The sequence below is a fragment of the Diadema setosum genome, chromosome 2, assembly GCF_964275005.1.
Source record: "Diadema setosum chromosome 2, eeDiaSeto1, whole genome shotgun sequence".
NCBI classification, from domain to species: Eukaryota; Metazoa; Echinodermata; class Echinoidea; order Diadematoida; family Diadematidae; genus Diadema; species Diadema setosum.
In genome coordinates this window covers 14,325,456-14,335,757 of record NC_092686.1, presented here as the reverse complement: position 1 = coordinate 14,335,757, position 10,302 = coordinate 14,325,456, and the positions used below count along the sequence as shown (strand labels likewise).

General features: G+C 39.0%; 1 protein-coding gene across 1 annotated transcript in view; it reads right to left on the bottom strand.

The window, feature by feature from the left end:
* Nucleotides 1-2,196: 2,196 nt before the first annotated feature.
* Nucleotides 2,197-10,302, bottom strand: part of LOC140240087 (synaptophysin-like) — a 29,214-nt gene continuing 21,108 nt past the window's right edge. The window contains exons 4-6 of the mRNA XM_072319897.1: nt 8,042-8,231; nt 5,860-6,063; nt 2,197-3,270 (exon numbers count right to left, since the gene is read on the bottom strand). Coding sequence (XP_072175998.1) covers nt 3,127-3,270; nt 5,860-6,063; nt 8,042-8,231 — 538 coding nt within the window. The 3' untranslated portion in view covers nt 2,197-3,126. The remainder of the gene's footprint in view (nt 3,271-5,859; nt 6,064-8,041; nt 8,232-10,302) is intronic.

The following is a 10,302-nucleotide window of genomic DNA, read 5'->3' as shown; positions in this document are numbered from 1 at the left end:
TTAACCATGCCAAATCATTCACAATGCCGCATATGATACAAGCACACTTGCCTGAGAATCCCTGTAAACTATTTGCACAGAACAATCCCGTCTACTCCCACAACTCGTCACCCACAACTATTTACACATTCAGGATTTCCGGAGCACAAAGGCAGCACACGTAGCCACCAGAGCGCTCTTCATTTATAAAGCCACAGCATATATGCTAACCACTTCTGATCGGGCAACACAGAAAAGGAAGAAAAAAAAAACCCACCAAAGAAATCCCTGTAAGAAGAGTATTTACATCACAGCTAAAGATCATGCAGAAGTCTACAGCTCTTTATTCATGTTATTAAGTAACTCACCACATTATTCAAAACATCACAATGTCCACTCATGCTCATATAAAATGCCTACATGTATATTGCCTGTCACTTCGTGATAATTTCATACGTCCACCGTCACAAACAGAAAGCCCATGTTTTCCTACATGAACTATCACTCTAAACTTCTTTTGTCCAGAGAAAATTGATGAAAACTCAAGTTCAGTCTCATTCAAGTGTATAACTGTCATGTATGAGACTTCCCTGACTTGATATCTACCTATTATGTAAAGGTCCAATGATACTTCTTAGCTATCAAAAATGATGCGATCTCAAGCTCATTATACATTCCAAGTGGGACAAATACCCAGTCAAAATCAAACAAGTTCTAATGCCGAGTGTAATCAAACCTGTGTATTTGCAGTTTGATTGTTAATGAAAAAGAGAGAGAGACAGTAGGGTGTTGTCATGGATACAGGCTCCAAGCAACAGTGTTCTGTCAAAGTCGACTGTCCCGTCAGCAGCAACTGTCCACAGACGTGGTCAATTGTGAGTTCTCCAAGGCTAGGATCAAACTGGGCTGGGACAAGCTCTTGTTGGAGGATCTGTACAGCACAAAATGCCCTATCCACATAACAGAAAGTATTTCTTCATGGAGTGAAGTTCTTGTTGGAGGAACTGTACAGCACAAAATGCCCCATCCACATAATAAAAAACATTTCTTCATGGAGTGTTCCTGATTATCTTCACATAAGGACACCCATTTTGATTTCAGATTTGGTGCAATGCTCTATGTGATTATTTACACCTACATGCACTTTAAGCTCAACAACTCCCTTTGGTTGGCAGCCAAGTTTTCATACACAGCTGCATGTTTGTATCTAGTGTGTATGCGTGTCCTTCAGCGAATAATGGTGGTCATCCATGTGGCAGATAAGGCATGTTCTACGTAAGTAGAACACTTTCAGCTATTGACTTGTTCTTACAAATTACAAGCTTATTGTAATGTGTCACATCACTGGCTATAATTTGTTCCTTACCTGCATGCTTTATAACCACATTTCGGGCTTTTAAAAGATTGCCTGGAACCAGTAACCATGGCAATATGTCATTACTGATTGCATCCCAACTCAGCTTGCCTGTCCAGGAATCAGAGTCAATATCTTTGGAAAAGGAAGGGGACACGGTCGGTTATTACCTTTTCACTAGGGTTTAGACTGATCACAGGAATCTGTCACATACAAGACACTGGAATCCCATCTCTGTATGTATTCCATTTTTCATCCATTACCCGAGATTGGCTTCTCCACTTGTATACCATGACAAATAGAAACTAGAAATGTTGCTACAGCAACTGGTTATACCCCCGCCAAACAACATTTCATAAGTTTTGGTCAAAACAACATTTCATAAGCTTTGGTCAAAAAACTGAGGAAGTAGTTAAATCCGCAAGATCTTTCCTTGATCTTCTGCCATTAACATGCCGTTACCATGGCAACGTACTTTCGGGTACTGTCGAAAAATGCATCTTGCACATCTACAACCAAAGGCACACATCTGTACCAAGTTTCATGGAAATTGGGCAAAAACTGAGGAAGTAGTTTGCAACACAAAATTTTCCATCATTTTGGCTCATAATATGTGAGCTGTTACCATGGCAACATACTTTTTGTCACTGTCAAGAAATGTGTCATGCTGACCTATATCCTAAGACAAACATTCAATATGGATTCCATGAGAATTGGAAGAACACTGATGAAGCAGTTTTGCCATGAAGTATTTTGCCCTATATTTTACCAATAACATGCCGTTACCATGGCAACGCACTTTTTGCCACTGCGGAAATATGTGTCTTGCACATAAACATATTCAGATGAACCTAATTTCATAAAAATTGATCAAAAACTGTGGGAGGAGTTCGCGATGCAAGATTTGTACCCATTTTTGCCCATAATATGCCGTTACCATGGCAACGTACTTTTGGGTACTGTCAAAAAATACGTCTTGCACATCTACAACCCAAGGCACACATCTGTGCCAAGTTTTATGGGAATCGGTTGAAAACTGAGGAAGTAGTTCGCGACGCAAGATTTGCAACGGACTGACCGCCCGACCGTCCGCTGATTCCTATATACCCCCTTCAAACTTTGTTTGGCGGGGATATAATTATTGCAACTGGTCAATCACCAGATGGGTCCGCAATGAAGAAAACTTGTCTAAGATTTATCGATACTTCCCATCCGTTATAACTTTTATATGCTTCCGTTCCATTCTATCATATAAATCTATCAACGATCTGTCCATACTGAACTAATTTTCATCACTGTCCTGTCACTTTGTGAAATAGAATACAGATTATGTCGTTTCCGGCAAACTTTGCAGTTTTCCACTTACGTGTACTACAGACTACTTTCTGGTGTGACTCACTGCTGTGTACATTCTCCCCAAACCACACAATACTGTCTCTTCACCATCATTCAAGTGAAACCCAATAAAACTCACACGACCTAGCATCATGACACCCGGTAATCATAAACATTTTTGAATGAGAGATACTACCCTGGAATTTTTTAAACTCGAACATAACTTGAACAAAAAAGATCTTCCTTTGAGCCATCTGCTGGATCATCTGACATCTTTGATCTTCCTACACTTTCAACTTTACTTTGTCTTGCATAATAGTCATTATTCCTTTTCATCTACATATCGACACCATTCTTTCCCTTACAAAAAACAAAACAAAACAAAAAAGAGGACGCCATTCTCAGACCATCTACTGTATTACAAATATTCCTGCACTCAGCTACTACTGGGTGCAACCCTAGACTGTGTTGGGATCTGTTGGCATGGGTGGTTTTGCGGCAGGCGGCTGGTTCTGCTGCTGCCGTTGTTGGAACCACGACGTCTCCTTGTAGATGAACCACAGGTTGCCTCCCCATACTACGGTGTTCAGGAAACCAAAAATCTGCCAAAGTGAGCAGAGATAAACATGAAGAGTACGGGACCAGTTTACGTGGAAATTCTATGTCTGTTTTGTCCGCAACCACAGATAAAATCTGCATAATTTTGATTCATATCCACCACCACTGCAATGAAAAAACCCTAGCAGTGGAAGGCTGAAAAAATGGAGATCTGGCACAATGATTCAAATTTGACTGTCAAAGTGGTACTACTTTTTTTTTCTTTTTATTTGTTTGATGTACATGTAAAAATTACAAATTTCTCAACATTTTTCTCCATGTAAGGATGCAAATGTCATTTTTATCCATTTATTTTTTACTTTTTGGAGCAGATCACTGTATACACAATGCTTCCGCATATCCATGTGCAAAGATGAATATTTGGCAGGAAGCTATATGGCAATGTGTACGGATGTAGCCCTGTGCTACCTGTTAGCCTGGCTGGAATTCTCCCTAGATAGTACACCCTGTAAATTAAGGGCTCTGCAGTAAGGGTTGATTTCACTGACCACAGGTATGACATACTGTGAAAGGATTTCCGCAGCACGACATGGAGAAAATGATCCAAATAATATACAGTATGGACGCAGCATATTTCGCAGTATCTTTACTTCTGCAAATTTTATGAGTCTACTTAACCCCCCCGAGGATGGCCTGATTTTGCTACAACATGCATTTCCCACAGACACCTGCCCAAGTATACTCAGGACTCGTCCTCAACAGGTTATCATCATGAAACGAAAAACTTGCAAAAAATACTGCCTCCCTGTAACAAAAATCATGTGCCATGTATCATCTCCAAAGTGGGAAATCACAAATTTTACTCCTAAAAGGGGATGATAATTCTTTCAAATCCCATCACTGCTGTTTTCGATCACAAAATCAACTGCTTACCACAATATCTTACAAGTCACAACTAGTAAAATGCTATACTTGTGAGAGATGGCATTTATGGCAGATGACGACCAGTGTGGGAGAGGGTATACAGAGAGAACTACCTGAAATAGCATTTCAAAGTCTGTGCTAACAACATGCTGAACGTGCCCAACAGCAAAAACCATCCGTTTGCTAAGTTATATGGCATAGCCAGCGTATTTTGCAAGAAATGCACATACCTCAAACTTGAATTTCATGGTGGTCCCTTTTTGCATTAACCCTTTGAAGGCTAGTCTCGAGTATACTTGAGCAGGTGTCTATGGGAAATGTGTTTTAGAGCAAAATCAGCTCATCCTCAATGGGTTATTAAAATCACTCCTCACCAGCATACGTGCCCCCAGCTTGCTATCAATCTAGCTGGCTTTGCACAAGTGCTTCCACCTGCAATTCAGCTTTGCGTCTGCGCACCCTAACATTGCACTACACACTGCTTCCCTAGTCTTCCAGACCAAAATATTCTCCCATGGGAGAACGCTGCAAGTTATATGCAGTCACATGATTATTTTCACCCAATCCATGACCTGCATTTGAGTAACCCATATACGATAAAGACATGTAAAATACAATATCATTATCACTACTATTTTGGTAGTGCTTCAGCTCCCTAAAAGCTGCAAAGTATTTTGCAGAGAGAAAAGACACAATTCTTTGGAGGGTTTAGTCTCTTTGACAGATGTAACTCTGCTTGATCTAAGAGACATGATTTTTTCTTTTTCTCGCAATAAACTGGAGAGTTTTGAAACAAAACAATAACACATGATGAATAAGGAAGAAATCTGAGTGATATCAGATACAAATTGATAATTTTAGAAGTCAAGTAGTTATCTTGCATTGGGTTTTAATTAACACTTCTTCGAGTGTCAAGTTTGACCATAACATGGTCACTACAATATGATGAGCAGTCACATATGTGACCTTGCATCACAAAACCAACAAAAAGTCGCATGCACTGATTTTGCGTGAGGACTCAAAATATGTGAAATTGGTCAACCTCGACAATCTTGAGATTTTCATATTTTCTGAAAGAGCAAGTCTTCTTCCACATTATGTTAAAGTTTGCAATCATGAAACGAACAGGAAATTGTGTTTTTAGCAGGTTTTCTCGAGCACTTTTTTTGAAGAGTGGGGTGATTAGCTGTGTCTTAAAGAATCCCCTTTTCATTTCTTAAAAACCTCGTACACACCCTTCACTTTCAACTCCAATAACTTTAGATAAGATGATGCTACTGATTTGAAAGTGGTCATTAGTCATGGACAGAATGTTTTAATAAAGCATGCTTAATTTCAGCTTAATTAGATAATCCCTTCATTGTTGCTGCTACGGAGGCTTACATCTTGTTTTTTGTCCCATTCATTGCGCAGCTAGCATGGCTTGGTAAAGATTAAGCACTTGAATAGACCCTTCAGAGCCTCTTTTCTCAGTTCACACTTTTCCGGAGTGCCTTCTTTCCAATATTTAGATAGGTTAGGAGCTTCCACTCACATTGATTTATACATTATTTTAAAGCTTAGAATCTGCTCTTTTGGAATTCAGGTCTGGCGACTTTTTATTGGTTTTGTGGTGCAGAGTCACATATGCAGTTGTTGGCCACATCAGTGGAATCATACGACTTCGACCCTATCTATCCATAGTTATTTCAACAAGTTTGATATGTTACCACAGAAACGTTGAGGGAGGCATAGTTGGCCCTCGTTCCGGCTTCACAGGTGATCTGGGATTTGTCGCACGTGGTCTTGTAGACCAGCTCACTCTGGGCCAGTTTGTCAAAGTTGGTCCAGTACTTGACGTCGTTCAGACCCGCTGCCCAGGCGCAGGATGAGATGAAGAAGAGGAGCACGAAGACTCCAGTCACGATCAGATCCTATGAGTGGAAATTGAAGAGAAATTGACTTTACTGCAAGCTTCCAGTTGCTAACCATTGCATCCCTGGCGACCCCTTTCTTGCTGATGGAGAGATGTGCCCTGAAAACTTGATACTACCAATGAGGTAGGACAGAGCAATCCTCTCTCTGTTGTATCATAAATGGTCTCCGTCCTGGACTGCAGAATTGCTTTAACCTGTTGAGGATGAGTCCCGAGTATACTCAGGCAAGAGTCTATGGGAAATGTGTGTTGTAGTAAAAGCAGTCTGTCCTCAACAGGTTAAGAACCTAAACATGCATGCCAGCCAATCTCTGTTATTCTGACAGTTTAGTTGTCTTTTGTTTGTTTTTGTTTCCTTGCGATGAATGACTGACAGACTAAACTGACAGACTGACTGACTGAATGAATGAATGAATGAATGAAGTGCCAGTTAAACAGCCTTGCATGTCAGAGTGAAACGCACTGAAACATACAGATTCCACAAGGCACTGCTGGCAGGCTTGTTTGAACTCTGCACAGAAACCAGGAGAGCTGCTACCAATTCTTCCATACAATTTACAGCAATTGATACTGCGATGACACAATGGGACCTTCTTAACATTTTGCACAACGATCTATTACCATGCAACAATATACCCTTGTCACAAACCAGTTTTGATGCTTCATAAATAAGTTCATTAGTGTCAAATTTCTGACCTTACTTTCTGACACTTTATTGTATATTCATCATTGCCTTTCCTTGACTACTTTATACAATCAAATTCCAAAGGTTGAGAAAGTGTTTCCCAAGACAATGCTATGATTACTGAAAGCCCTTGATTTGACTACAACCTTTTGTCCTCAAAAATCATTATCTCACATCATTCATATAATCAATACTATCAATACATATCAGTATCATTATGTTTACTGCGAACTGCCTGGTCTTACAACATCCATTAAAAGCTTCCACAAATTACATGGAATACTTCTTGATATTTTGCTGTAATGAGAGATCTTTGAAAGCTTGATATTGAAATGTGACCCTCCTACTTTGAAAACAGAAAATCAAATCACATCAATCTGATGCTTAATCATCTTTCAACGCTGTACCAGATCACTGAAATTCTGACAAAAAATCACTTGAATCCTAACCGATGGACAAATGGCTGGAAAACCTAAAAATAGTCCACAGGTCTCCAAAAGCCCTCTAATACCATATGTGTCCCCCCAAAATTACAACGGGACCCTCCGTGACGATAACTTTCAAAGTAGTGAGTCAATCCAAACACAATTTCAGGGTATGAAACTATAACCTATTACGCACATCTTACAGAAAACTCCATCTGATTTGCTTCAGTGGTCAAAGAGAAATGAGAATCTTCGTAGAGCATGTCAGAAATCCCTTTCCTCCAAGTTCTGTCCATTGTGTTCACACATAAATATGCAGCTCCAAGAGCATCAAAGTGCTAAACTTGGAAGAAACAGACCCATGACATGCTTTACAACAATCTGCATTTCTCCGTGACCATTTAACCAAATTCAATGGGGTTTTCTGTGAAATATAGGTAAGATGTTATATCTTTATACCCTGAAATAGCATACAGACAGTTTTAAATCATACTGGAAAGTTATCAAAATTTATTATTTATTTATTTATTTATTCATTCATTCATTCATTCATTCATTCATTCATTCATTCATTCATTCATTCATTCATTCATTCATTCATTCATTCATTCATTCATTCATTCATTCATTCATTCATTCATTCATTCATTCATTCATTCATTCATTCATTTATTTATTTATTTATTTATTATTTTTTTTTTTTTTTTTTTTTTTTTGGGGGGGGGGGGGAACATACTGTACTGGCAAAGAAAGGAAGAAAAGAAGTTGCCAAGTAAAATCAGCACTACATATTACTAATTATACACATCCCAATGCACGGACCAATGTGGAAGTCAAATAAGGAGAGAGATGCAAGATGCACTCACAAAAATGAAATGGATCTCCTTGTCGGGGTATCGGGCCTCGTAGATGATGTACCACAAGAGGGCGCCAATCGTGTACAGCATAGCTAGGACGCCGATGGCCACGAAGAACTGGGCAGATGACGATGGGTCGGAGGATGCAAAACGCTCGGACGTGTCATTGCAGATGGACGGCAGTGGTCCACTCTCCAGTCTGAGGGGAAACAATGATTGGACGGTACGTTAATACAAATTTAACATTTTACAAAAATATCACAAATCCACATGTTGATATCTGTCTCCTGTCTGCTCCTAGTAGGCTAATCTGTACAGTGACTATCTTTGTTGGAACTGTCTATTCCTGGTATGCTAATATAAAGTGATTATTTTTGTTCTTGGTTCTCAAATTCTTGTTTGTATGATCTCTCACTACAAATATTTTCAATCATACTGTATCACTGCACATTAAAATCAGAAGTGCTGATCAATGCCTAATCTCCCTGCACTATGATTGAATCAATGTGAAAAATTGTAACATTTGACAAGTTGTGTCAAATTATTGGGGGAGGGAGATGGCAAGTTCATCGTACTCGCCCTACATAAATACTGGCCTCAGCCACAATGACATGTATATGAATAAAGAAGAGGAAAAAAGAAATTGTCCCATTTGGGTTTCTTATGGGCAACAAGCCCCCTAAACTCTGCCATACTTGCAATCTACCTTTGTGAAGATGGAGGTGTGGCACTTGAAGGTAAGTTCAAGGTAAATTCATCACATTTCAGAACTCCCACTAATTTCTACTCACAAGCATATTACATTCAATATCATCGTTTTGGTTGAAAATCATGGGACTACAACTCCTCCTTTAATGTAATAATTGCTGGAGGTGGTTTCAATGCAAAAATATTGTGAGGCTTGCAAAGAATACAAGCTTCATTTAAAGTTGTTTCTGACACATACACACAAAAAAGCAGATCAATGGGATCTTTGTGGAGTAATGACATGTCACCTCATTTGTTTACAGATATGTAAATGTTACTAAATTACTGTTTTGTACCAAAATCTGAAATGATGAAGTCCATAACTTTCTTACTTTATATCCAATTTTGGTCTTGTCAATTTCACTCTACTTAACAACTTTAGTCAACTTACACATATATGGAAAAGAATTGCTTTCAATGCATGAGTAAAGACTGGCATAAGGTGCAATTTCTGTAAAATATTAATATGTTTCTGCTGGAAATGGAAAAAATGAATGAATGAATGAATGAATGAATGAATATAAGAAAGTGCGAAAGAGTGACTAGTAAATTTTGATGGCTATAGTATAGTTCCTAGACAACTTCCCCTTGCCCATTCACATCAACTTGGCCTACATCCAGTAGATCCTGTCTAGAGATCCTCAAAGGGGGAGTATCACGATGCCACTGCAGAATATGTCATACAAACAGTAGGAGTGGGCAAATACTATGACAAGTTCACCAATTGTATTACTGGAAACACCACCAACCTCAAGTATGTACTCCTGACAATTCCTTGACTCCTCATTCAATTTGTTGCCATGGAAACATACCGGTTTGTCACATGATGCGTGTGGCCAGCATGAATGATTGACAAACTCTCGCTTCTAAGAGTAGTTTTGATCTCTGCTTTTCTTTCTATTTTTCTGGATGTCTCTTGAGCTTCGGGCTTCAAAGATTAATTGTTTCAATTGAAGTCTCCCCTGCTCACACTTGTTCTGCCTGTTTCAATCACCTTTATGCTGCCAAGTGAAACAAAGATTGGCAGAGCACCACCTACTCATGAATGGTTGCAATAAATTTGTTGCAAAATATGAGTGTTCTCAAACCTGTCATCTTCAAAATACAGAATCACACCTAAACAATTCTACCCATACATAATGCCGTGCTTATTGAGTGCCACTCTCGGCAATTTACTTCCTCTGTAAGACCAATTTTTGCCAGACAAGAAAGAAGAATACAATACAGATCTTTTTTTTTTTTCTGTTATATTGTAGCCCCACACAAGCATATCATAGGACATGAGGAATCAGTAATCCATGCTTCTTAATCTTTCTTTGACAGTCAATGACAAGATTATCCAAAGCTAATGGCCAGACCAGTGACAGTATGGACTATTCATTTATGTAATCAGTTGCTCCTTGACCTTTTCTCTCTCTTTTTTTAACGGCTCATCAATTAGACTGGGTTTTTTTTTTTTTTTTTGTGGGTGGGGGGGGGGGAGGGGTAATCTTACATTCTACTCTGAAGTTAATTCAGATATC